This window comes from Macaca thibetana, chromosome 17 (assembly GCF_024542745.1).
Source record: "Macaca thibetana thibetana isolate TM-01 chromosome 17, ASM2454274v1, whole genome shotgun sequence".
Taxonomy (NCBI): domain Eukaryota; kingdom Metazoa; phylum Chordata; class Mammalia; order Primates; family Cercopithecidae; genus Macaca; species Macaca thibetana.
In genome coordinates, this window is record NC_065594.1 from 12,592,843 (window position 1) to 12,620,472 (window position 27,630).

The 27,630-nt window shown below is 37.6% G+C and overlaps 1 protein-coding gene across 1 annotated transcript in view; it reads right to left on the reverse strand.

Annotated features, from left to right (window-relative positions):
- The window catches only part of STARD13 (StAR related lipid transfer domain containing 13), a 556,563-nt gene that overhangs the window by 411,846 nt on the left and 117,087 nt on the right, over positions 1–27,630 (reverse strand). The window contains exon 2 of the mRNA XM_050766579.1: positions 7,650–7,784. Within this exon, the coding sequence (XP_050622536.1) occupies positions 7,650–7,679 (30 nt within the window). The 5' untranslated portion in view covers positions 7,680–7,784. The remainder of the gene's footprint in view (positions 1–7,649; positions 7,785–27,630) is intronic.

Below are 27,630 nucleotides of genomic sequence, written 5' to 3' on the forward strand. Positions count from 1 at the left end.
ACTTAGAACCCCCCAAAGAAAGTCATATATCGGGCCAGGCATGGTGCCTCACGCCTGTAATCCCAGCACTTTGGGAGGCAGAGGGGCAAGGATCACTTGAGCCCAGCAGTTCAAGGTTGTAGTGAGCTGTGATTGCAACACTGTACTCCAGCCTGCGCAATAGAGCAAGACCTTGTCTCAGAAAAAAAAAAAAAAAGAGGAAGACGGAAAAAAAAGTAATATGTTAGTAATTTTTGTGTGCTGATTACATGTCAAAAATGGTAAGATTTAGGATATGCTGTTTTCAATAAAATATACTATTAAAATTAATTATACCTGTTCCTTTTACTTTTTTTTAAGTGGCTGCTAAAATATTTTCAATTACCTATGGGGCTCAGTTTGATGGGCAATGCTGAGCTTTCAACTTTGCATCCTAGGTCTTTATCACAATGCTCCTCCCACCCTATTCAAGCTCATCCTGCCCTCTTTTTTTGTCCCACGTGCATTAACATCACCACTGAACAGCTAAAACCCAATTCCTTTTGCCTACCTCTACCTCAACCAAAGAAGAGTTCCTTGGCCCTCATTTGTTGGAGGATAGATGTAAGAACTTGATGCTACTCATACAGCAAGTATGCTGGTGCTGAAGTTATTCCATTAGAAATTTTAAAAAATTGTTTTCCTTATTCCTAAAATGATGTCTGAAGACTTAAACCAAAGTTGGCAGAACAGGGGCAGAATATTCACAGATGTTCCTACTTGCCCTGAAGGCAGAACTGATTTTCTGGAAAAATTACATTCAGTAAGACAGTTCTATATGGAGTGAAACAAATTTAATCCTGATATTCAAGGGAGTGCATAAAGGTTCCTCCAACAATGTGGAGTTAATAAAAATGGATGGCCAAACCGATTGTGTTTTTCTTGAAGGAAGTTCATAGGTAGTATCAATCCAGCCCAAGGCAGCAACGGCTGGATATTTTCCAAGCGTTTGCCATCAACAGCTGGACTTACTCTCTCAATTGTGCTTTGCCATTCTTTTTACACTTCTGATATTTTTCGGACAAATAAATCCATACACAGACACATTTATAACAAACCATTGTCAATCCATGATGTATACACACCTGCCTCACAATAACCAGACTGTACAGAGAACCGCCTGCCCTGTCTCTGTATCCTGTCTACCTACTGGCTGCTCCCTGCCGCACTCTTTCTCCATCCTCTACATCTGCTTCTGGGACTCATTACTTAAAAACAACAACAACAACAAACAACAACAACAACAATCTTGAAGCTTTTAGAGAATCAATGAGACTAGAAGTTGGGGGCAGGAAAAGGCTCTGAAAAAGCAGAAACAATCTCCAGGAGCACAAGAGTTCTAGACAGGGCTAGTTGGCCTGTGTTGTGCCTGTTTCTGAAACAGCTTCTTGTGCATTACTTGGTTTGCTTTTATTTCACTGTCACACTGCCAAAATTACCCCCATCCCAGATTTATTTGGGCTAAGAGAGGATCTTTTAAAAATACAGATACTTCTGAGAGTGTTAAAGTATAAATTTATCCATCGAACTGCCCTTCTGCTTTGGACTCACTGCTTGTCTTCCTCAACAGTTAGGACAGTAATCTAATTTCAACATGAAGGGTTACAAAGCCGTCTACCTGTGGCTACTCCTGAAATCCATCAAGATAACATTTTAGCAGCTCAAAAAGCTGTGCCAAACTGCTTCTCAAGTTTACTCCAGCAAAATGACTTGAAAACTAAAAAGATTCAGGAGACTTCATTTTTGTTATGCCAATGTGGGAGGCGAGGTGGGACACCAATTTATGGTCCTGTGGTCTTAACTATGGAGAAGGAAATTTCCCAAGAGGTGACAGCTGTTTGGGGAGGGTGGGGAGGATGATAGTGCTGAGTAGAGGCAAGTGGCAGAGTTTGCTAACTCACCTGTCACACTCACTCTCCAGGAACAGCTGTGTAATCACTAAAGAACCTGAACTTCAAGACGCTGATATTTATGGCCAGAATTCACAGAAACTTCTGCACTTTGCATATCTTGATAGAGACTTTTCTGGATATTTAAAGTCTGTAGGACACTGCTATTTGTGTATGAACCAAATCTATTTCTACCGCCTGGTCAGATCCTCCTGCCCATGAGCTGGGCCATTCCAATGGGTCCTGTCTTCCATGAGTCATGTAAAGTCAAGGTACATGATGACAAAGATTCTCTACTTGACCAAACATCTAAACCTTCTCCTAGGCCCATCTGAGCACTTTAGCAAGAACCCTGCTAAGTCACCCGAACAAGCCTGCATACCTGATGCCCCTCAATATCTGATGAGGTTCATCATGTATCACCAGCCCCCAGGTGATGATGTCTGATTACCCTGCCCTGTCTTCAGCAAGAATCCTCTTAGGTGGGTTTAGGCAGATTCCCACTCCTATTGATGCTATTTCCTCTTGGTAATTTTTTTCCTTTTCCCTCCCTCCCTCCCTCCCACCCTTCCTTCCTTCCTTTTTTCTTTCCTTTTCTTTCTTTTTTTTTTTTTTTAAAGATGGAGTTTCACCATGTTGGTCAGGCTGGTCTTGAACTCCTGACCTCAAGTGATCCACCCACCTCAGCCTCCCAAAGTGCTGAGATTACAGGTGTACGCCCAGCTGGTAATTTTTTTTATCCACTGGCCTCCACCCTCCTCCTTGGCTATAAATTCCAACTTGCTCATGCTGCATTTAGAGTTGAACCCAATCTCTTCCCCACTGCAAAATCTCCTTACTGTGATTCCTATACCTATCTTGAAGTGCTTTAACAAGTGTCATTAAATAATTTTATAAGCAATGAACAACTTTAAAAGCCACAGAAAACATCCCTGATGGTTAATCCCTTAATCTCTGTTTCAACTCCATAACACAGAAAATCAACAGTGGAGAGACCTTGAAACATTAGGAAATCATTATTTCTCCCATCTTTTTCTAAGAGATGAGGTATTTGTAATATTTCCAAACCCTGCATAGAGCCAACTCAACACAAAAACAGCAATTCTTGAAGGACTACACAGAGAAGGCACTCCATAAATATTTGCAGGCCGACTTGTTCAAATGTGTTTTTAGAGCACTGCAAAATGTATGAATCCTGCTTTACTTGTAAATGTGTATTTTCTCTAAATAGCCTCTTCTCATAGATACCCAATCATTTTCAGTTGCCATCTGGTGCATAACTTCTGGCACAGGTGTGGGCTGCCCAGGTCTGTAGAGTGGAGAATTTATTACAAGAGTCAATGCTGCTATCCATTCAAGACAGAGGAAACGTGTGATCAGTAAAGGCTATAAAACAAACCAGAACGAAAGCCTTGAATTTTTCAGAAATGCCATGTTTGAAAGTACTTCTTTAATAATTCAGAGGAGAAATATGTCTGGCTGGTAGCTGGGGTGATTTCATGGGTGGATATATCTAGTTAGGGCCTAAAGAATGCAGTGGCCACATGCAGTTGTGACTGCATATTTTCACCCACACAACTGGGCTGTGTTCCTGAGACAGATGCTGTTTTACACAGACATGGCTTAGTAGGTATTAGTTCTGGCAGATAGTCCCCAAAGCTGCAGAAGACGTAGGGACCTAAATAGCCTAGAATAGTTGATCATAATTTAATCATAAACACAGTATAAAGTACTGTGTTTTATTCTCCAAGATGTTACTTTTCTTTTTAAACAATAATGGCCAGTCTGTCTTCCATCTGCTGGACCACTGTGTACATTCAGTTTGCCCCTCTGGTAGTGCTGCCTCAGCCTGGTGGTCAAAGTCATTCTGCCTTCCCCACAGCTGCTGCCGTGAGGATTTGCTTCACATACACTTCTGATCCCTTTGTTCCTACAAAAATCCTTGGAACTTCCCCACTGTGCATCCCAAGCAGGGATCCATGTGATTGTCATGCAGGAAATAATGGAGAGGAAGAAGCAACATAAGGCAGGAGACCCCCCACACCCCCACCACCCAAGGCTTCTCTTCTCCCGTATTTCCATAGCTACCTCTTTTCCAGCTAAAGGACAGGCTCATCTGCCACATCTCTAGCCCCTGCACTGTCTCAACTCTTACAAAGCCTCCAGATATTCCTTCAGTCTTACTTAGTTTCTCTAATTAGAGTCTAGGAAGTTCACTGAACATAGGTGGCCTCTAAAGGATAGATAAGCATTACTCAGGACCCATCACCTACCTGTCTCATCTCCAACCAACGCACAGTCCTAGCCCCATGGGAACACTGACTCGAGCTGGGAGAGCCCATGCCCTCAGTATTTGCCAGGAACAGAGAGTTACTTGTTTGGCAGTCAGGCCTAGATTCAGAAATGAGCACATGTTCCTCAGACATGTTCTACAGGGCAGTGAATTTTACACATCAGGCAATTTATGGCTGAAATAGGGTTATGCACGAAACTAAGAAAATAATGTCATATAAATGAAGGTACACTGTATTGAAGAATTTGTTTTCTATCTTGACAGAAATTCAGCCAGCCGCAAGTGTTCTCTGTGGAAGCTTCTGAGTTCATGATAGTTGAAAGAATTAGAAGTGAATTGACTCTTTAGAAGTTGTTCTCTAGAATAGGAAAACAGCAAGGGAAACAATCTATTGTCCATCTCCTTAAAGACTCACAGCTAGAACAGCATCAAATGGGTTCCTCTGCCACACGGGCCCCAGCTTACACGCTGCCTGTTTACAAGTTACCATCTTGGAAGGAATGCCTGTGACAGTGGCAGTGAAAGCAGATAATAGAAAAAGATGTTCAGAGGATAGGTAGATGTCAGTATTAACACCTGAGGATATATATTTCTCCTCTCCACTCTCTGTGCCACTAAGAATTGATAGATTATGATTTTGTGAATGGACCAGAAAATTAAATATTCCCTATTTTTTTTTTACACAATAATTTACAAAGTTATTCTGTCCCTATCATGAATGAGCTAATTTGGAAATAAATTATCTGCCCAAGGATAATTAAGAGCTTACTATAAAAAAAAAGAAACAAGATGAAAAAAAAAATACTCTTAGGAAAGCAGCTAAGGCAAGTCCCAAATGCCTCTTTAATAAATTACGCTCCCTTCAGAGGCAATAGGCAATGAATTATAGCATTAAACTAAAGATAATGGCTTTCTCCTTTCTAACTTTCATTGTTAATTTTTAAGAAAATCAATAAATATCTAATAAATACTTTATTCTTGGGCTGAGGAATGTTCCAAGTAGGAAGTCTTGTGTAGAAGTTTAATACTATTTATCAGGCATTATTTACCAAAAAGATACAAAATGTGGATCACAGTAAATATAATTAAGATGTGCTATATTTTTCTTTTTTTAATTGAAAGCAATGTTTTTAAAAAATATAAACTTCACTTTTTAGAGCAGTTTTAGGTTCACAGCAAAATTAAGAGCAAGGTATGGACATTTCTCATATGGCACCTGCTCCACACATGCACAGCACCCCCATCATTAACATGGCCCATCGTACTCTGGAGTGGTACATTTGTTACAAATGAGGAACCTCTACTGACATATCATTATTACACAAAGCCCATAGTGTACAATAGGGTTCACTGTTGGTGTTGTATATTCTATTGTAATTCATTTTGACAAATATAGAATGACATGTAGTCACCATTATAGTATCATACACAGTAGTTTCATTCCCCCAAAAATCTTCCATGTTCTGCCTATTTCTCCTTCTTTCCACCTAACACCAGCACCCTCGGATTTTTTACTGTCTTCTTAATTTTGCCTTTTTCATGTATTAATAGTTGAAATTATACAGTATGTAGCCTTATTTCACTTGGTAATATGCATTACCTTTTTATGAAGGCATTACAAAAGCTCCCTTGTATATTGGTAGTGACAGACAGCATGGAGACCCGGACTTGAGTACTGGTTTTGCCCCCTTGGGCAAGTCACCTACCTTTGCTAGGCCTTGGTCTTCTCATTTGTAAATTCAGCATAACATGAATAGCTACCTGGGTAACTTTGCCATGTTGTGAAGATCAGGTTTCTTCTCTAGAAAATTAAGGTAGTAATGCCTTGTAGGGCTGTTGTAAGGATGAAATAGGCAATGTGCGTGAAGAGCTTAGCATTGTGCGTGGAACATATTCCATGTTCAATCACGGCAGTTAACAATGTTATTTTATTATCACGTGTGCTGAATATTTTCCATTTGACCATCTGAAACTACTCTCTGCTTTTTTCCACCTTTTCCTATGGGGCACAGTTTCTAAAGAATGGACCAGCTGAGCTCCTTTCCTCCTGACTTCTCTATGGATTCAGCCAGCAGGAGGTCCCAGGAGGAGGTTAGAAGATGGGAGGAGGAAGAAATTGGGTATTTATTCCCTGAGCCTCTTCCCTGCAGGCAGAAGTTTGGCTGTGGCTGTATTTCTCTGTGAAGGTCAAAGATCTTGCTGAGCCACCAACACTTTAGAATTGTTGATTTACCTTAACCCTGCCCATATCTTGCTGAGTAATTTCTTAAATTATCCCTTTCTAGGTAATTTTAAAAGTTTCTCTTGTTTACTGTCAGGATGACACATGATGTTTGCCTTTCATATTTATTTGTAAAATTATTATCCCTTCTTTTTTTTTTTTGAGACAGAGTAGGCTGGAGTGCAGTGGCACAATCTCAGCTCACTGCAAGCTCTGCCTCCTGGGTTCACGCCATTCTCCTGCCTCAGCCTCCCGAGGAGCTGGGACTATAGGTGCCCGCCACCACGCCCGGCAAATTTTTGTATTTTTAGTAGAGACAGGGTTTCACTGCGTTAGCCAGGATGGTCTCGATCTTCTGACCTCATGGTCTGCCCGCCTCAGCCTCCCAGTGTCCTGGGATTACAGGTGTGAGCCACTGTGCCCGGCCCTATTACTACTTTTTTCCATTGTAAAGCAGGCAAGGCATCATAAAATCAAGAACTATAAGCTAGTGTATACAATCTTGCAAATTATTACTTAAAAATCCTTCTATATCTAACACTGGTCAGGACTTATGAAGGTCTACTTTCAGATTCAATTTTTAAAAAGTGAAAAAAAATTTAAAAGATTCAAAAAAGTTATTAATATAATGAAAAGTTGTGAAATGTCTATAGAAAACGTTGGTCAACTTTTTCTTCATTAAAACTATACCTCAAAATGCAACAACAATAACAACAAAGCTCTATATTATTTTCAGCTTGGTAGAACAAAGGCAATTTTCTAAACAAAATGAATTGAATGTTAGTAGCTAATGTTTTCTAGATGTGATTCCCACTCTTAGACCTCTTTTCTGGATCTCCGAACAGTGGGAGACAGACTAACCCAACAGGGAGACTTTTTAAACATAGTTCAAGGAAATTTGCATTTGCAGCATAAACTTTTACTAAAAATGAAGAGATGAATTGAAGTGTGTACAATCCACTGCCATGGTTACAATGGACTAAGGGTTTTACCTTCAGCAAAAGCATTTTTTTCTAATTTTATAAATATTAACAACTACATATGTTCTCATTACAAATTTTCTCCTGTTGCAGTGAAACACTAGTTTACGCTAATGTTAAGTTTGAAAAACAAACAAGAAAAATAGATAATTTGTGAACATGGTGCTGTTTTTACCTTGGTGAATTACACTGTATGAACAGAGCAGGACACTCACACCAGGGGCACATGTAAGAAAACTAAAACTTACTTTAGTTTTTGGTTGAGTTCCAGTTGACATTTGGCTTGGCACACCATCAAGATTCTGGATGTTTGCAGTTTTAGTTCTACAAATTCCTTTCTCCTGATGATTTTTCTTAGGATTACTCTCCAGGTTTATAGAATCCTGTAAAAAAATTTTTTAAAGAGGTTTTTTTCCCTGTATAAAAGACTATCCTTAGGCAATAGTTCAAGTAAATTAATGACTTACATCAATAAAAAAATTTTTTAAACTACAACCATTTTGAAAATTGACGTAAAATGTAAGAATATTCTTAAACATTAATAATTTTTCCAAGACATTTTTGGTTAGTGAGATCAGTCTCAGTAAAGCCTAAGGGCTTGACAATGTAAGATTATAAACTAAAAGTGATTGTAAACTCTCAAGATAAAGTATAGAATTATATTGGCATTTTCTAAAACTTTAAAAACAAAATCAGAGGTATTTTATGTATTATAATCATTTATTTTTTAATTGACAAATTAAAATTGTATATATTTGTGGTGTACAATATGATGTTTTAAAATATGTGTACATTGTAAAATGGTTAAATCAAGCTAATTAACATATGCATGACCTCAAATACTTATTTTTGTGTGTGTGGTGAGAGCACTTAAAATCTACTCTTGGCAATTTTCAAGTATGCAATATATTAGTATTGATTGTAGTCACTATGTTGTGCAGTACATCTCCTGAATTTATTCCTTCTGCCTAACCAAAATTTTGTATCCTTTGATCACCAAAGGTGTTTTATTTTAGTTTAATTTCATCATCATTTTCTTAGAGACAGGATCTCGCTCTGTCACCCAGGCTGGAGTGCAATGGCATGATCATAGCTCACTGAAGCCTTAAATTCCCAGGCTAAAGCAATCCTCCTGCTTCAGCCTCCCCAGTAGCTGGGATTACACGCACTTGCCACTACACCTGGCTAAATTCTTTTAGTTTTTGTAGAGACAGGATTTCGCTATGTTGACCAGGCTGGTCTTGAACTCCTGGCCTCAAGTAATCCTCCTGCTTTGGCCTCCCAAAGGACTGAAATTATAGGAGTGAGTCACCCTGCCTGCCTCCAAATGTGTTTTTAAAATGGAAATAATAAATATTGAAAAATTGAAATAATAAAATGATGTCCATAGAGCCACAATGGCCTTTTAAGCCTTATGATTTCAGACCATATGTTGTAACAGTGGAGAACAATTTATAAGATTATATTTCTGAAGGTTAACTATGCAATAAAATTATTTTAAAGTATTAATATATTAGTATGAAGAGAACCCTAAAGTTTCTAAAAAGTTCTTTTTAAGAAAGTTGGATAAATTTCTATCAAACTGAAGTAATAAGTTTGTCTTTACTAATTCCTCCCATTGCTTGGAAGTCTTCTGCATCTCTCTATGTCCAAGTTATCTAGAAGCTTCTATTGCAATGTTCTGTCTTGGCATATTCTGTCTGGAGAAAGTATCAGATCTGCAGAAGCAGGAAAGGCTGGAGATGTAAATCTTTTATTTAACTAATTTTACTCATAGATTATCAGAGGTTGTTTTGGTGGGAGGGGGAATCTACAATAAACCGACTTGTACATGAATCTAGCACTGCCAAATACTAGCTACCTAACACTGGACCCAATTTCCTCAAATCTTAATTCACCTGTAAAACAATACGTTTTGACATTTATTCAACACTTCCTTGTGCCTGGCAGATTTGGCATCTGCCAGAATGTGAGTACGCAGGAGTATGCCACGTCTGATGAGAATTTTTAAATGTGCTGTTTAAAAATTATGTTTCTCTTGCTTATGATGATAAGATGGTGATGATTATAGTAGCTAATATTTTCTGATAGTTACTGCTGTGTACTTGATATATTTACCTCTTTTTGAAAGAATGTCCCAATTTTTCTTTTTTATAGAAATTTCCTAGCTCAAAAATGTATCTGGAAAGACTCCGAAGGACATTAAAGAGTATATACACACGCCAGCCCTTGAGAAAACACCATGAGGAATCTAATGGGGCCATGTCTTATTTCACGTACGCAATGACTTTAAAAGGTATGAAAGTTCTTAGATTTGAGAAAAAAATAGCAACAAATGAGACTACCTTGAACGGGCAGACAGGAGAGTTGACGATTAGCAGTTGGCTGTTGGATTACCTAATTAGTACTGCACTCTTCCGATTACTACTACTGCCTATTTCTGCCAGCTAGTGTAGACACAGTTTGATAGGTGCCTAAAGGAACACCTGCTGTGGTCTCATTTGTAAAATGAGGGTGATGTTGGTACCTAGTTCAGTAGGTTGTCCTGTACTACATGAAAGTCCCATAAGTATGGCTCTTGTTGCTGTTGTCACAGTACAGCAGCTCAGGGATTGTCTGCCTTTTCTTTGGGAAGTTAGGGACTGTATCTTATTCAGGAAAACCTAACATTCAATGAAAGGATATTAACTTGAGATCCTGTGTATGATACCTTCATGTATATTACTAAACTTTTTTTCTTCCCAGCAACATTGTGAGGTGAGTTGTGTCAGTCTAATTTTATAAAATAATTCCTAAAGAGGGCAAGTTGACTAGAATCCCATAGCAAATGAGAGCTAACATCTCTTGATTCTTCTCAGTGATTTCTCTACTCCATCATATTTCTCTTTATATACTGGCCCAGGCCTACTTCCACGAGGGAGAAGACTGTCTAACTCCCAGTAAGGGTGGGTTCCATAGTAGACCCTTGTTCAGCTGGTTAATGGGCTTGGGATCCTGTTAACCTTGTAGATGATGGATACCTGTGGAGACTGGAAAACGAAACTGCCTCTGCAGGAAGGACTTGACTGCTATGACCCGCAAGCTTTCTAGAGCTCTCGTGGTGCAGACACAACCCCTCACAGCACTTATTAAATGCATGTTAAGGCACCTTACATATATGTGTGTGTGTGTGTGTGTGTGTATATATATATATATATAATTTTTTTTTTTTTTTTTTTTTTTGAGACAGAGTTTGACTCTTGTTGACCAGGCTGGAGTACAATGGCGTGATCTCAGCTCACTACAACCTCTGCCTCCTGGGTTCAAGCAATTCTCTTGCCTCAGCCTCCTGAATAGCTGGGATTACAGGTATATGCTACCATGCCTGGCTAATTTTGTATTTTTAGTAGAGATGGGGTCTCTCCATGTTGGTGAGCCTGATCTCAAACTCCTGACCTCAGGTGATCCACCCGCCTCGGCCTCCCAAAGTGCTGGGATTACAGGTGTGAGCCATGGTGCCTGGCAATAATTATTACAATTATTAAACCATCCTTAACCTTGTGAGATCAACTGTGCTTGGTTGTGACATGCAATTCCTTTCAATTCTATTGAATTTGGTTAGCTGGTGTTTTCTTTGGTATTTTTGCAGCCACATTCATTTATGTTCTGTTAATTTTTCTATCAAGAAGATATTAGTTTCATAAACTAAATATGGAAGCTATGAATCCTTACAGATAAGTTATATTTGTAATATGTAGCTAAGCACTTAGCACAGTAACTGAAACAGGGTGAATACTCAATATATATTTGTTAAATGAAGTCCGAATTTCTTATTTCCATGGCTTTCTCTGCGTGCTTCTTCCCTAGGACCATAAGTTTTGGTTGACTTTTATAGCCACCATACCAAGAGAGCGAAAAAATAGTTAGGAATGCCAGCTGTGGAGCTAGAGCTCTAGGTTCAAAGCCAGGCTCTGACACTTAAGCTACAGACTACAGACTAGTTACTTTTTCTCTCTGTAACTAAGTTCCCTCCTCTGTGAAACTGGAAGTGGTAATGCTTTGCACTCTCTGGACTGTAAGGAGTTTATAAGGGTAAAGCACTTTTAAAAGTGTCTGGCACATACTAAGTGATGAGTTAATATTAGCTATTATTATGTTAATACATGACAGGTAAATTGATAAAAGAATAATGGAAATGTAAAGACAGAGAAAGGGAAGACAATACTGCCTGTGTGTCTGAGCTAGCCTGAGGATCATGTGATGTGAATTTTAAATAATGACAGTGGTTTGTTGTTTTTAGAACCATTACACATGGGGAGCCCCAGGGATCAAAAGAACTGTTTTCTTCTTTGACAAAAAAGTGACACAGCTAGAAAAATATTTTATTAAGTTTTGTTCCTTAGAATTTTTCTTTTATATTTTAGCCTCTTCTATATTATTTTAAGTACATAGTTTTAAGGGTTTAATTTAATGTCTTTGGACTGCAAAATAAGTGAACGAGAATTTTCTGTCAAATTTCATTGCTTCTTGGAATATAATCCCTGATTTTTCAAACTTTTTTCCATGGGTCTTTATCCATTACTTACTTTTTGTAGTTCATATATTACTCAAACAATACCTTTTCCTTTGTTCCTTTTCCAGACCCCTTCCCCCATAAAAAAAGATTTTTTTTATAAATGCTATCCTTATAGTCATTCTGTAAGGTTGCTATGAATAGGTAATAGTCTACTACAGTCAACTTTACTGATGTAATAGACATCACTGAATAGTTTCTACTATATGCAATTGAGCAATGAAAGGAAATCAATTATGAATTACAGAAAACCAACAATAAAGTACTCTTCCTAATCTTTGCCCAAATTTCATATAAAGAGAACTTAGGAAAAAATTTCTGAGTTAAGATATTCATATGGATGCAAATACAGCAAAGAATCAGGTGGCGGACTGTCCAAGCCAGGAGAAATAAAGAGTTGATTCCTTTATTCATCCTGTTCTTTTCAGAATAAAAGAAAAAAATAAAAATACAGATAGGTAACCCCTTTGTTTAAAAAATTCTAGGACATTTCTGAAATAATTATACAAATTTTAATTTTATATAATATTTAAAATTTAGCATGCCATTTTAAAATTTCCTGATTTGCAAAAGAATCTTACTCAGATGATATGAAAACTAAAGACCATCATGTTTAATTTTCTAGAGGAAGGCACATTTATAAAGAAATATCCATATTTTAAAATATTTGGAATACTATTAATAATCCATTAACTGACCATTAATATCTAAAAGCCATAAGTAATGTAACATTAGTTTTTGGTCCCAAATATAAATGAAATTGGCTGAATGTCAGAGCCTAGCATAGACTGAAAGTTGTCTTCTACATTTATTCTTCAGATAGATTTGTCCTATATCTCAAAAAAGAAGTTTGTATAATGAACCTCTAGAGAACATTCAAAACATGATGAAGTTTAAACACATATCAAAGTTTTCCCCAGCTAAGCTAATATTATATATATATATACACACAATATCCATATCCATATCCATATGTGTGTGTGTATATATATACATATATATATACACACACGAGTAGAGGCGTGTGTGTGTGTATATATATATACTTTTTTTTTTTTTTTAGATATGGTCACCTCTGTCACCCAGGCTGGAGTACAGTGACACAATCGTAGCTCACTGCAACCTCAAACTCCTGGGCTCCAGCTTCAGTCTCCCAAGTAGCTGAGACCATAGGGTGTGCCACCATGACTGGCCAACTTTTTTTTCTTTATTTTTGTAGAGATGAGGTCTTGCTGTGTTACACAGGCTGATCTCAAATGCCTGGCCTCAAGGGATCTCTTGTCCTAGCCTCTAAAGTCCTGGGTTTACAGGCATGAGTCACCACACCCAGCCCTGAGCTAACATAATTTGTATTGAATTTATCTTTAAAAATGTTTCCAATCTCAGATCTTCCTATAAGTGAGACTAATTTATTTCTCCTGCTAAATTAGCAAGAAAGACACCACTGATTCCACATCTGAGAAATAAGAGGCCTTCCAGTTTTTCACACTTCCTAGTGCTGGTCACAAGATTTCTCTTTTTTGTCACAGTAACGATCATCTCTTTAGTGCTTATATTTAGTGTAGTGAAAGTGGGCTGCTGCCTAAGTTCACATTATGATTCCTCTGCTTACTGTACAGGAAGCCAGTAACAAAATTATCATTCTAATTTTTGCCAAAATTTCATGTAAAGAGGGTAACTTGTGACTTCAGCCAATTACTTAACCTCCCAATGCCTCTGCCATCTCATTGGAATAAATGGGGATACTAATAGGATTTATTCATAGGGTTTTATTACTTCCTGTTGTATTTTTTGGGTCATATTTTACACAAGATATTGACAGAGCTTCAGGAAGCCAGAGATCTAACTGTGTTATACACTTTATGAGAGCCATGACTATGCTCTTTCTGATGGGTTGAATACTGCAGAAAAAGGAACCAGAGACCGAACATAACAGACTAAGAAGAAAGTTAGTGCCATGTTGATTGAATAACCCAAATATCTCTTCCAAATCCCATGATGTGATCTGTTGAAGATGCACAGAAACTAACGGAATAAAGCATGAGATGTGAGAACACAGAAGAGTCATGTTGATGTCCAGTTCTACTTAAAAATTACATATGGAACAAGTTTTTATAGTTTCATGCCTTTATTTTTCACTAGTACATAGTTGATTTAGAAACCTGCATCTTGTTCCTGAACCCAGTGGTGTTACAACAAAGTATATCTTTGGAGCCCTCAATTTCTGTCTCTTCTCATTCATTCATTTATTCATTCATCCAGCCAGTCATTCATTCATTCATTCATTCATTCATTCATTCATTCATATGCCAAGTGTTGTCCCAGGACTGAGGAAATAAAAATAAATATAACATATTTTCCTAAAGACCTCTAAACTAAGGAGAAAGGGTCATATAGACAGATCTATCGAAAGGATTTAAGCCAAAGTATGTACAAAACGATATGGGAAAACAGACAAAAAAAGCAAATAATTCTGCCTAGGGGAAAAGGAAGTGTTCATAGAGGTTGTAACCTTTAAACTAAATTTAGCAGGAAGAATAGCAGTATTTCAGGGGATGGGAATCCCAAAGGCATGAAAGCACAAAAAGATACAGCATGCTCAAAGAATAGTGAGGATTTTATCTGAGTCCATCTGATGGTGCCTAGGGGGTACTGGCAGCAAATGATCTGTAGAAGGTAAATGGGGAGCCCCAGATAAGAAACTACATATTAAGGAGTTTGAAATCTTGCTGTAGGTAATGGGAGCCCTGTGAAATTTTTTTTATTGATGTGTTTTACAATTGTGAAAATTAGAAAAGATAAGGAGCCTACATAAATATCAAAGAGTTAACATGCATAATAATTGCTGGTATCCTAACATTTTAAATTTGAACTTAATTCTCCCTTGCCTCTACTCGTGTTTTTTTGTTTTTGTTTTTGTTTTGGTGAATGCTTCTTCAACATCTTATTTTTATTGTGAAATAAAGGAAATAAAGGGGAAATACAGAAAAGCACACAAAACAGATGCATGACTTCATAAAGTAAGGTGTACAACCTTTTAACCACAACCACATCAAGAAGTCAAACTGTGCAAGAACTCCCCAACCCAAACCGCTCCAAATATCCCATACCAATTGCAATTCCTTTTCCCCCCACCAAGTAACTATTATTCTGGCTTTTACAGTAATTATTTCCTTGCATTTTTCATTATCACTGAGATGCATCTTTATGTGTTCATGTGCATCCTTAGGTGTTAAAGTGTAGTCTTGCCCCTTTATACATTTTTTGATGTCTTTTGTGTTTTCATCTATAACCTATTTTTGTTATAGTTTATCTGTTGAAAAATCCAAGAGTTTTCCCAATCTGAATTTTGCAAATTGCATGTTCAATTGCACACTTCAACTTGTTCTTGTCTTCTGTTTTTCTGAAAACCAGGAGCTAATTAAGATTTGAGTTTAATCCCTTTGACATGACTATAGGTAGTGTTGTGTGCTTCCATCAAGAGGTATATAATGTCTGGCTGTCTTTTTAATGATATTAGCAACTAGTCATGCAAAATACCTGTATGTATTCATTCATTAGGGGCTGCAACACAGTGATATGTTAATTCTTTTTTCATCTATGAGCTGGAATATGTTTATACAGTGATATTTTCCCTCATTTACTATTTGACTACCTAGCATTACAGTTCATATAGGATACCAGAATACTTCATCCTTTCACTTTATTAGTTTTCAAGATAATGAATTGGTTCCCTATTGATATGGTTTGGCCGTGTCCCCCCCCAAATCTCATCTTGAATTGTAGCTCCCACAATTCCACGTGTTGTGGGAGGGAATGGGTGGGAGGTAATGGAATCATGAGGGCAGGTCTTTCCTGTACTATTCCCATAGTAGTGAATAAGTCTTATGAGATCTGATGGTTTTATAAAGGGGAGTTTCCCTGCACAAGCTCTCTTCTCTTGTCTGCCATGTAAGATGTGCCTTTCACCTTCCACCATAATTGTGAGGCCTCCCCACTCATGGAACTGTAAGCCCATTAAACCTTTTTCTTTTGTAAATTGTCGTCTTGGGTGTGTCTTTATCAGCAGTGTTGAAAACAGACTAACACACTTAGGCTCTAAAGGCGATCAGCTACTTTTTAAAAAGTATCATTATGAACCATGGATTTAAATATATTTGATAAGTTTCAATTCACTGTAATTATTCTTGTGAATGGCATTCAAATTATTCTGTCCTTAGCTAGTGGGTGCCTTGTCAATTTGGTTTCTGAGACCCTGGTAGTGTTTGATAGCTACCTTGCCATGGTATGACAAGCTGTTCTAGGTTCATCTTACACATTTCCTTCCTTAAGCCTAGAAATGGAAGTTTCTCCTAGAAACCCTGGTTTCTTTAAATAAGGAATTATTTCAAGAACACAATCCAAACAATAGGGACAGTCATTACCACTGGGTTGGTCATTGTTTCTAGGTGTTTTCAATAGACATAGAGACAGAAAGGAAGAGAAGAGAGTGGTGAGAGAAAACTCATGAGTTCATATCCAATACTTCCAGTTTGAATATAAGACTACAGGACTTTTACTTAGTCTTTAATCTATTACATCTGTATCTCTTTTCTTCTAAACTGAGAATCTTGGTTCTCAAGGACACAGATTATGACAGAATCAGAATATTCCATAATTACTCATTTGTTTTTTATCTCATATTATACACTTAATAGTCTCAAAATAACAATCCTAATGCTACCACCAACAGAAGTACTGAAAACACTATAAAAGGTTTTGCATGTGCTGTCCCCCCTCTATCCCCATCTTTTTAGCGATTATATACTATTTTCTCTTTCTCTTAGCCTTCATTTACTCTTAGTTCTCCTATGAAGTCTCTATTGCAGCTCAGCAAAGTCTGTAAGCTGTCAGTCTGCTCACCTGTTACCTGAAGCTCATTTTCTAGCAGGCTCTTCAGAAAGATCTCATGAGTCCTCATGCCCTTTTTGCTAGAACGTAAGTTTTTCCAGACACAAAATGCTTGGCACATACTTTTTTCCCCTTGAGAATCTTAATTATGTTACCTTATTTTCTTTTAGCCTAATGTATTGCTATTGAAAAAAGTTAAAGGTTATCTAATTATAATCTCTTATAAATCATGTGCTCTTTTCCCCTCTAAATATTCAAAGGATTTTTAAAAATCAAAACCCTTAATTGTGGTAGAATGTCTTGATGTTATAATTCTGGGTTGATCTTTTTAGGTGTATGGTGAACTCTTTCAATATGTAACTTCTAATCTTTTTTCCTTCTTGAATAATAATTTTTAGCATTTCTTCTGGTCCCTTGATTTAGTTTTCTTTTTTTATGGCTGTGCTTGTAAGAAATTTTTCTATCTTGTAGTCTAAAAGCATTGTTTATTTTTGTCAAAGTTGTAATGCTTTGACTTTTACTTGTATGCTATTAATACACCTGGGATAGTGTGTGCACAAAATTCCTTTCATGAAAACAGGAGAGAAATTTATGTCATATGGGTATAAAAATCTTGTACTTCCGAGCAATTGTTTATTTGTATCTCATGTCATTATGAACTAATCTGATTCCTGTCTGGTGTCTGCTTCAGACATGAGGAATCTAAAGCGCATCAGTGGTCCTATAAGACAATTACTGTATTTCCACACAAAACTGGGTCAAGGAAGTACAAGTGATTCTTGTGGACCAGATAGGCACCTTCCAGGTGACGAAATCAGCCAAGAAAATTTCTCCAAAGGGGCTGGGGCAATGGGACCCCAACAGAAAGAACCTGGGTGAGGTGAATATATCAGTCGCCCATGGCTAAATGTTGGCTGAAGTCCTAAGTGGCCAGTGGGAAAAAGGCCAATCTGAGAATTGTGTCACTGGAGATTCCAGACAAGGGAACATAAAGACGTACTTTTAGAATCAGACAAAGCCCCAAGAATGCCAGTTCCAGATTGTTAGAGTAGTGACCATGTAAACCTGGGTCTTTTCCCCCAGTCCTTTCTACCTGGTAAGAACCTGGAGGATGAGACACTGCAGGTAGCAGACTGGGTGAGGAGCAATAGAGCAAGATAGGAAAGCAAAAGAGAAGCCAACTGCCATAGGCCTCTCTGCCCATAGCAGGCCTCAGCAGTGGGAAGCAGCTTTAAATTAGGTAAGATTATGAAGCTATGTGAAAATAAACGGTCTGAAAATTCTGAATATTTAAATGAAACTGTTCTTGTGCCAAAAGGTAACCAGAGAATGTTTTATTTCAAAATGATTGGAAATGCTATGGCACCCACCTGAGAAATCATTCAAAGTAGAGAAGAAATATTCCTTGCACATATTTGAAGGAACAACAGAAAGAAAAAACAAAGCTCTTTTTTTTTGTTGTTTACCTATCAAGTTGTTTACATTCAATAAAGTTATTAATCTGGTAAATAAGATTTATGCTTATATAAACTGAAAAGGCTAGGAAGTACATGGCAAGATCATATGCAAATTTAAACCAAAGCCTTTGCTTACAATTTCCTTGTATTTGGTGTCAATAAAACTTTCAAACACCTGAGCACCTCTTCCATGGAGACTTCCCCAGCCACCCTGATCATGACTGTGAAGACTGGATATAAAGCTCTACGCACATGTTCAGCTCTTAACAAATGCTGAATGTTATTATGCTCTTCTCTGCTCTCATAGCACACTTCATCATAAGGTGTTTCCCATTACATGAATGTGCCTCTTTTCTTCAATTACTCTCAAAGTTCCTAGAAAGGAAGGACATCTCTTATACTTACTTTATGTTCATCAGAATACTGGTCAGAACTTTGTGCTTAGGATTTTTCAAAAGTAACTGACACCTAACCAATAAATAGAGGTAAGTGGAGTGATGATATCACAATAGGAATGCTCTGGGGCAAGCAAGGAAAGTCTATTAGCAACCCTGAAATCACTCTTTTTGTTAGCTGGGTGTACTTTTCACTTTTTCTATAGTCTCAGATTTCTCATCAATAGAATGTCTATTTTATGTCCCACAGTCTCCTACCATAAAATATTAGGCCTTTACAAATTATATTATTTTGAGTTATCAGACCTTTAGAGTATCTTCTTTGGCATGGTGTTCAAGCTTAGTGACAGCCACATGAACTAACTGGATGATGCACTGCTCTGTGTCAAGTTTCCTCTAAGCAGTTTAAGAATGTTATGCACCAGACAGGGAAAACAGTTGAAGAAGTAGGACAGAAAGAAGTGTGTATCTTCTGTCTGGTTTTAAATGTAATTCAACAGGTAGCCATTGGAATTCAACATTTTTAAAAAGGTTTTTTGTTTATCAAATATTTAATTTAGTCACGTAATCCTTGTTTTAAAGATATTTGAAACCACAGGCTGTTTTTTCATACATGTATTTTGTGATCATGTACAATATTAAGCAGGAGAAAAGGAACCTTTTCTAATGTATTTTTATATATAGAATACACTGTGGAAACACTATTAAAATTATTATAGAACATTTCAGTGGCCTTTGGATATATTTACCTTCTTCTTAAGTGTCTAGTATAAGTACTATGAGATTAAGGATTGTGCCTGTTTTAACATTATTTTATAAAAACGTATTTTCCTTTTATTAGTCAAGTTATGGTTATCTACCGTACAAACTATTCATGACAAATGAAACATTAACCCCAAAGATGAAAAGTAGAACAAATTAAAATGTACCGTTTTCTTGATGAAAGAAGATGTTATGTCCAAATTCTGGACATAATAAAAGGAGAACTGGGCTGGGTGCAGTGGCTCACACCTGTAATCCCAGCACTTTGGGAGGCCGAGGCAAGCAGATCACCTGAGGTCAGGAGTTCGAGACCAGCCTGGCCAATATGGTGAAACCCCATCTCTATTAAAAATACAAAAATTAGCCTGGTGTGGTTGTGTGTGCCTGTAATCCCAGCTACTCAGGAGGCTGAGGCTGGAGAATCGCTTGAACCCAGGAGACAGAGGCTGCAGTGAGCTGAGATCATACCATTGTGCTCCAGTCTGGGTGACAAGAGCAAAACTCCGTCTCAAAAAGAAAAAAAAAGGAGAACCAAAAGGGGTTTTCTTCATTACATAAATCTGAATACGACTAGCCAAAAATAAAAACAAAAGTGAAAAAAGCACTCACTGGAAATTTTAGCCCCAAGTCTTCATTTAAACTTAATATTGATGATTTCAAAGAAGTTTAGAAGAGTTACATACAAATATTCTTGAACTATAACAATTTCAGATATATACAAGTAAGTAAAAGATATTTTGTATTTTAAGTTTTATCACAGAGAATCAAAGGCAATCAATTAAATATAAAATTGTATTTTAGTAACTTAAAAACACAACTTCCAGGAACAGATGAGAAAGAAAAACATCAATTAATTATTTTGATTTTCAAAATAACTTAATTATATTAATTAGAGATATAACAAAGGCCTGCTTCAAAGGAGGAGAAAGTTCTTAAAACATATTGGTTGTTTTGCACCAAGGTCAACTTTATTTTGAACATAAAAAACTTACATTCTTTCTCTTATCACAAAAGCTGAAGTAAATATGTTCTAGTCCTCAAATGTGACTATTTGTGTTTTGGGGATAAAGGGAAATTTGCACCCTTATTTATGGCTTCTTGTTTCTTTACAATAACCCCATTCAGGGAAATAAAAGGCACATTTGTTTTACTGATTCCATCTAAGCACATTATAAAAGGCGAGATGACAGTCCAAAAATCTATACTTAAGTTTTTGGAATGGAAGAGGACTGAGTGATCCCTTATAGAACACACAGATGTCAGACTTAACACCCCAGCTAGTCCTCATCATGATCTGGAAGAAGAGCATCGGTGATTTTGGGGACATGAATAGAGCTGGGTTACGGGAAAGCTACTCTAGATGTGACATTTCATTTTCTGTGTGTGCATGTAAATAAATTAAATATATAGGATTGTTAATCCTCAGTGATACAGTTAAGAGTACTGAAGATTCAAAGGTGGAAGATAAAACGGTAAGACGGTGAAGCAAAACAGAAATGGAAAATAAGACAACTAAATAGTATTGGCCGTTATTTAACATGCTATTACATCATATGTATTTTTAAAGCCAGGAATTTATGAAATTTAGTGTAACATAATTTGGATTGTTTTATCATCAATAACTGTAAGAAACTTTTTAACTGTTCCAAGCTGCATTTGTTTATCCTATAAGTTAGGAAAATGAAAATGAATAAAAAATAATAAAGAAAATGAAACTCAGGAAATAAGAGTATTTGATTCTGAAATATATTTTCCTATCATGGGAGAGTCTCCTGAATCTGAGATGTTGTAATATTACTCAGTCCATATTTACTGCATAATGATTATGCTTTCTTGGTAGGATAAAAATTAGACAAACATTAGAGATGCATATGAGAGTAGATATAATAAAAACTGAAGCCAATGTCTTATATTCAAGGGGTTTACAACTCTCTCTGGGCTAGCACAATCTGAAAAGCAGGATTAAAAGGGAAAAACTAGTAGATACCTCTTTTAATGAACACTCAACTATAAAACGCGGTTTTCCTCTTTAAAGAAAGAAGAAATTGCTTCTGCCAGCTTATGGAACAGAACTTCCCTGTGATGTCTGATGACAGCCTACCCTCCAATCTCTGTAAAAGTCACACTAATTATTAATACACTGGAGCAGAGTTCAGGTTCCATTTTGTCATACAGTCTTAGCGAAACTGCCTCATTATATTGTTCTATTGGTTAGTAACAAAATTCCCTTGCTATTCATATTAGAGCTGCTTTATATTAAATTTTATTCCACATTAAATAAACTTTTTAATCAGATTTTCTTTTAGATTATCATATCATAAAATTTTATTTTAGGTTATAAAAACAATTTCAGGATTCATTAAATAGCAGCCAGAGAGCAAATACCACGACTTGAACACTACAGATGAGAAAACTTTCAGAACAGTTCTGATCATGGCTTTCAATAAAATGAATAAGTTGTTTACATAGCTGTGAGACAGGTTATTGTTTCACTGGTTTTGCATCCTAGTGCAGCGTTCAGCATTTAGTGGGAGTCCAGTCAATGTTTACTGAATAAAACAAACTAAGTGATGAGCAGAAATCTGGAAATGTTGTGGCTTCCTAAATACTGCTGCTATGCAGACAAGTTATGACTAACATTGCCCCTTGAAGTTAAAACTGTTTTTTTGTATAATTTTCAAAACAGTAAAGAACCCATTATGTATCAGCCATTTTACAAACAAACTTTTTAAAACCCAATCTTGGCAAGTAGATATCTTATTTGACACTTTAGGGAAACTGAGGCTCAGAAAAGTTAAATAACTTGCTCAATTACACCCATGTAGAAAGTGAGGGGTCTTGGATTAAATCCTGATCATTCGATCTTTCTACAGTACACTCACAGACCTGTGGGCAATGTTTTATATAATCATTCCTTGAAATTATGGTAAAAAATCAAATCCACTCTCGGGCCGGGAAGTATATATTTCTTTACTGGCACCAAAAAAAAAAAAAAAAAGGAAAAGAAAAGAAAAGATGTATTTCTTCTTGTCTGACTGGAACATATGCTTGTATTTTAAGAGCACCAAAGGTGACAGACTGAATTTACAGCTACAGCATAGTCATGTTTGGCTTGCCTGGAAACAGAACTATCCTGATCTCTCAGCAAAAGGAACAGAGGGTGCTTCCCCATACAGAAGACAGAGTCAGGCCAACTCTAAAGAGAACTAGGGCATTGCCTAGGAACCCATCTGTGGCAAGGGGCTATCACCACCAGGAGGTCCCACAAACACCTCCAAGTAAGACGGAAAGTCACTTCCATGTCTTCTGTGTTGTTTCTGATGTTTAGAAACAAAAACTAGTGACACTAGTTCAGAAAAAAGAGCCTATCTTTCTTATCATCAAGACTCTCAGATGATGAGGGTTTTTTAAAAAAATAGACCCCACCTCTGAACTGCGCAGAACTAGGGAAATCTGAGTAAAATACAAAAAGGATCTTGAGAGGGCAAGATCCCAAAGAAGGGTGCAGAGAAGTCTGCCCATATTTGACTCTTTTCCCCTTACCGTATTCAACAATTTGGAAGTTGTTTCAAAGGCTGAGAAGTTACACAGATAATGGCAACTAAGAAGCAGACAAGCTGAGAAGAGCTTCCTTTCAGGAGTCCACGAGCCGAGAAAATAAAAATGGGAGTTCAGGGCCCACCAAAGAGGGAAGGCCTGACACCTCGGCTTTCAGCTGGGACACAGAAAGGACCACCCCCAAGAGTAAGAACGAACCTGAAATAGGCCAGACCTAACAAAGTCTGAAAACCAGTTTGAAATAATCTCCCTTCCATATTAGATTAAGTTAGATTAAGGTGCTCTGTCCTTAGCCTACCTTCCTAACAGAGGCAAAAGTAAATCTTTTATAGAAGAAAAAACACCACTCAGAGCCCAGTTTTTTTTGTTTTTGTTTTTCCATAAACAAAGACAACATTTCATAAAGAATTTCTGGGCATATCAGGAAACAGAAGCAAAAGATAATGGAAACAAGATCCACAGATGATCCAAATATTGGAGTTAACGGGCACAAACTATTGAATTTCCTTTTTTTTTTTTTTTTTTTTTTTTTTTTGAGACGGAGACTCGCTCTGTCGCCCAGGCTGGAGTGCAGTGTTACAATCTCAGCTCACTGCAAGCTCCGCCTCCTGGGTTCACGCCATTCTCCTGCCTCAGTCTCCCGAGTAGCTGGGACTACAGGTGCCCACCACCATGGTGGGCTAATTTTTTGTATTTTTAGTGGAGACGGGGTTTCACCATGTTAGCCAGGATGGTCTCGATCTCCTGACCTTGTGATCTGCCCGCCTCAGCCTCCCAAAGTGCTAGGATTATAGGCGTGAGCCACTGCGTCCGGCCTTGAATTTATTAATACTAGAGATGCAGAATCTATACATAAGAAAATTGTAGAACTGAAATAAAATGATTCAACAAACAAACTAAAAAAATACACTTAGAATAAAAACCACGAAATGTGTAGGAAGAAACTTAACAATGTATGTGCAATACCTGTATGCTGAAAATTACAAACAGAAATTAAAGATCAAAATAAAAGGAGACATATGCCATGTTCATAGATTGGAAAACTCAGTATTTTTAAGATGTCAATTCTCTCCAAGTTGATGAATAAATTTAACAGAATCCCATTCAAAATCCCAGCAGACGTTTTTAGAAATTGAAATGACAATTTAAAAATTTATATTAAAATGCAAAGGACTCAGAATGGCCAAAGTAATTTTGAGGAAAAAAATACTTTCACTACCTGATTTCGAGACGTATAAAGCTACAGTAATCAATACCGTGTGGGACTGGGTTAAGAACAGATATATTTATCCACGGAATTGAATAGAACAGAAATTCAGAAGATCGGTAGATTTTTAATAAAGGTGCCAAGGTAATTCAATGAAGAAAATGATATTTTTAACGAATGCTACTAGAATAACAGGATTTCCATTTTGAAAAATATGACTATCAACCATTATTGTGCCATACTAAAAATTAAGCGGATCATAAACATAAATAAGATATATTGTGAATCTTAGAAATGAGAGGATTTTATGAACAGCTTTATGCTAATGAATATTTGGATATGTACAAATCCCTAGAAAAATACAACTTACAAACAAAAGTTGCTCTTTAAAAGATACTATTAAGAACATGAAAAAGCAGGCCACAGACTGGTAGAAAAATATTCACGACGTATACTTCTGACAAAAAAGGCATACGCATAGTATGTAAATAACTTCTACAACTCAATTACAAACAACTTAGTTTTAAAATATGCAAAAGTTTTGAAAATATACCCACTTAATGGCTAAAACTAAAGACTAAAAGTAGCGTTGGCATTTGATAAAAAGACCTGTCACCCTTTTAAACTATAGTAGTTCCCCCTTAGCCTAGGGGTATGTTCCGAGAACCTAGTGGATGCCTGAAACTGCAGAGAATGCCCTACCCTAAATATATTATGCACGAATTTCTTTTTATTTCTTCATAATTTCACAGATAGAAGACTGATTCTTACCAACCACTTGGTTCCTAGTGACCTTAGGAGATTCTTTAAGGCGAGAACTTTCACCTTTCCAGTTAAAAGAAGCACTTTAAGGCTTCTTTTGGCATATCGAAATTGCCAGTATCACTACTATTGGGCCTTGGAGACATTAAGGAAAAAAAGGTTACTTGAATCCAAGCTCATTGATATGGTGAGAGGTGATAACCGTGATAGTGGATGCTGAACAAAGGGAGGACACACGTTCTGGGAGGCACAGAGAGGGGCAGCATGAGATTTCATCGCACTACTTACAACTTCTAGCAATTCAAAATTTATATTTCTGAAATTTTCCATTGAATATTTTTGGACCTCGGTTGACAGTGGGTAACTGAAACTATGGAAAGCAAAACCATGTATAAAGGGGACTACTATACAAGGATGTTTGATGAGTGCAGACACAAATAGATTTGATGGTGGGAATAAACGAAAATTCTTGGCTTATGCTCACGATTCTTTTTTCAATAAAGTGTGAGGCAAAGTCATTAGTTGAGGAGGAAGTTGATAATTTGAGGAGGAAAAAGAATGAGATATTTGGATTACAGAAGGAAAGGGTAAAGTCAGTACAGCAAAGGAGTAGGAGAGCTAATCAATATGCAGAGCCAATTTAGGTGTGAGATCACACTAGTCTCCCCAACAGTTACCAGGCTGGGCCCAAGCTCAGAAAAGACAAACGCACGCAGGGGTTCATCCATGGTTTGAGTTTTGCCGGGCAAGTGCTAAAAGTGAGGGGTAAGAGTTGAATATATTTGCAAAGGAGTCAATGCCACTATTTCTGAATATACGTGTATTCTTTAAACTGTGAAGAGCTATGTTAGTGTAACTTAACAGCATAATGGTAGCAAAATGAAGCAATCCCTCAATTTAAGGTTGTTTATATACAATATAGACAAAGATGAGAAAGTCGAAAAAAAAGTAAGCAACTCAATGGGGTATAGCCAAAGCTGAAGTATGCAATGATGAAATAAACTGATTCTTTATTCCCTACATTTGATTTTAGGGTCTAAAAGCTATTTTGCAATCTTCCAGATCACTCTTCCAAGATTACAGCTTCAGCTCTGACCTCTTTCACGTTTTCTAGTATCTTCCAACATTTTCCCCTTTTCTTCCCCTTTGGGTATCTTGCCGCCTCCTTGCCCTATTTCTGACCAATCTTTAATGATATGCCAATATCCCCTTAGCTTTTACATAAACAGATGCCATGGTACTCCTCACGTCACAGCAGTGTTCTTTCCACTACCAACTACCAAGGCTATCTAAAGGTTTTAGCAAAAAATAATGAAATACACTTATTTGGCAATTTCGGACAATCTTTCTTATATCATCCGGTCCACTGCTGTTTCTTTCAAAACATCTACTTGAATGCCTGTATTCCTTTCCCTCTGACTTTTACAAGTACTGTTTTTATATAGGCCATGGACTGCAAAGAGCTCTGAAATCCAGATAAAAGTGTTTACCAAGGCTGAAGAAATTTTCCAGGAGAACTGAGCACTTTGCACAGCTGACATTTTTAGAATTAGTTTAAAATTAAACAGGGCGGATGCAGACTCATCCAGATTTTAATTCTGCAACACACTTGGTTGTTTCCTTGCAGCATCTAAAAACAAAGCCAACGCACTTTCAGAAACTACTATGGTCGTCTAAAATTTAAAAGTGAAAAAGTGACAAAATTTTCCTTTGGAACACATCTGCACAAGAGGCTTTCCTTTAGTTAAATGTGATGAAAGACCAAGGCCACACCACAAAACACAGAATATAAAACTGTGTATTGACAAAAATTAAAAACTGACACAACTCCCTAAGAAAATCGTTTGCTAAAAAAGTTTAAAAAACACGAAGGCATGCTTTCTTAAATAATTTTAAAATCTTTTTGGTTCCACACGAATAGTCTATTTGTCTGTGTGCCCTTTTTATTCCTTTTGACACCCCTACCTTCTCGGAATAAACACTTAAAGATGAACAGACCGGGGGATCAAGCCGGTTCACTAAGATTTAGAGGGGAAGGCTGGTCCATCTTAGTACTGAGACCGCACCCAGACTGCACTTGGATCGCTAAGGACTAAGAAAAAAGTACAGATCCAGTTTTGCCTCTTATACCATTAACTTTCCACAAAGCCTTCCAGAAACCTGACGCACAGCCAGAACCCAAACCCCGTGGGCGGGATTAAAAACAAAACCCATTACGCCACCATTGCCGCTCTACCCGCCTAGCAAACGTACAAAGACGGAAAAAAACGTACACGCCCGCGGCACCTACGTCCCCAAAGTGCGCAAGCGCATGGCAAGACCCCGCCCCTCGCGCTCCCGCCAAGACGAGGCGCGCGCACCAGCAACTAGGGCCCGCTGGCGTCGCCCCGGGCTTCCGCTCCGAGGCCCGTCGGTCGCCGTTCGGTTCCGGTTCTGGCCCCGCCCTCACGCGGGAACCCTCCAGAAGTCTTAATATCCGGGACCAGAGGCTAGTTGCGGCGCGCATTTCCGGCAACGAGCGCAAAGGAAGGGATCCGGTGACGCCTCTTCCCGTCTCCCCAGCGGCCCAGGCTCTGGCTCTCGGTGCGGCAGCGCCATCTGGTGCCCAGTCTCCCGCCACCCGCGAGGTGGCACGCGCTCTTCTCT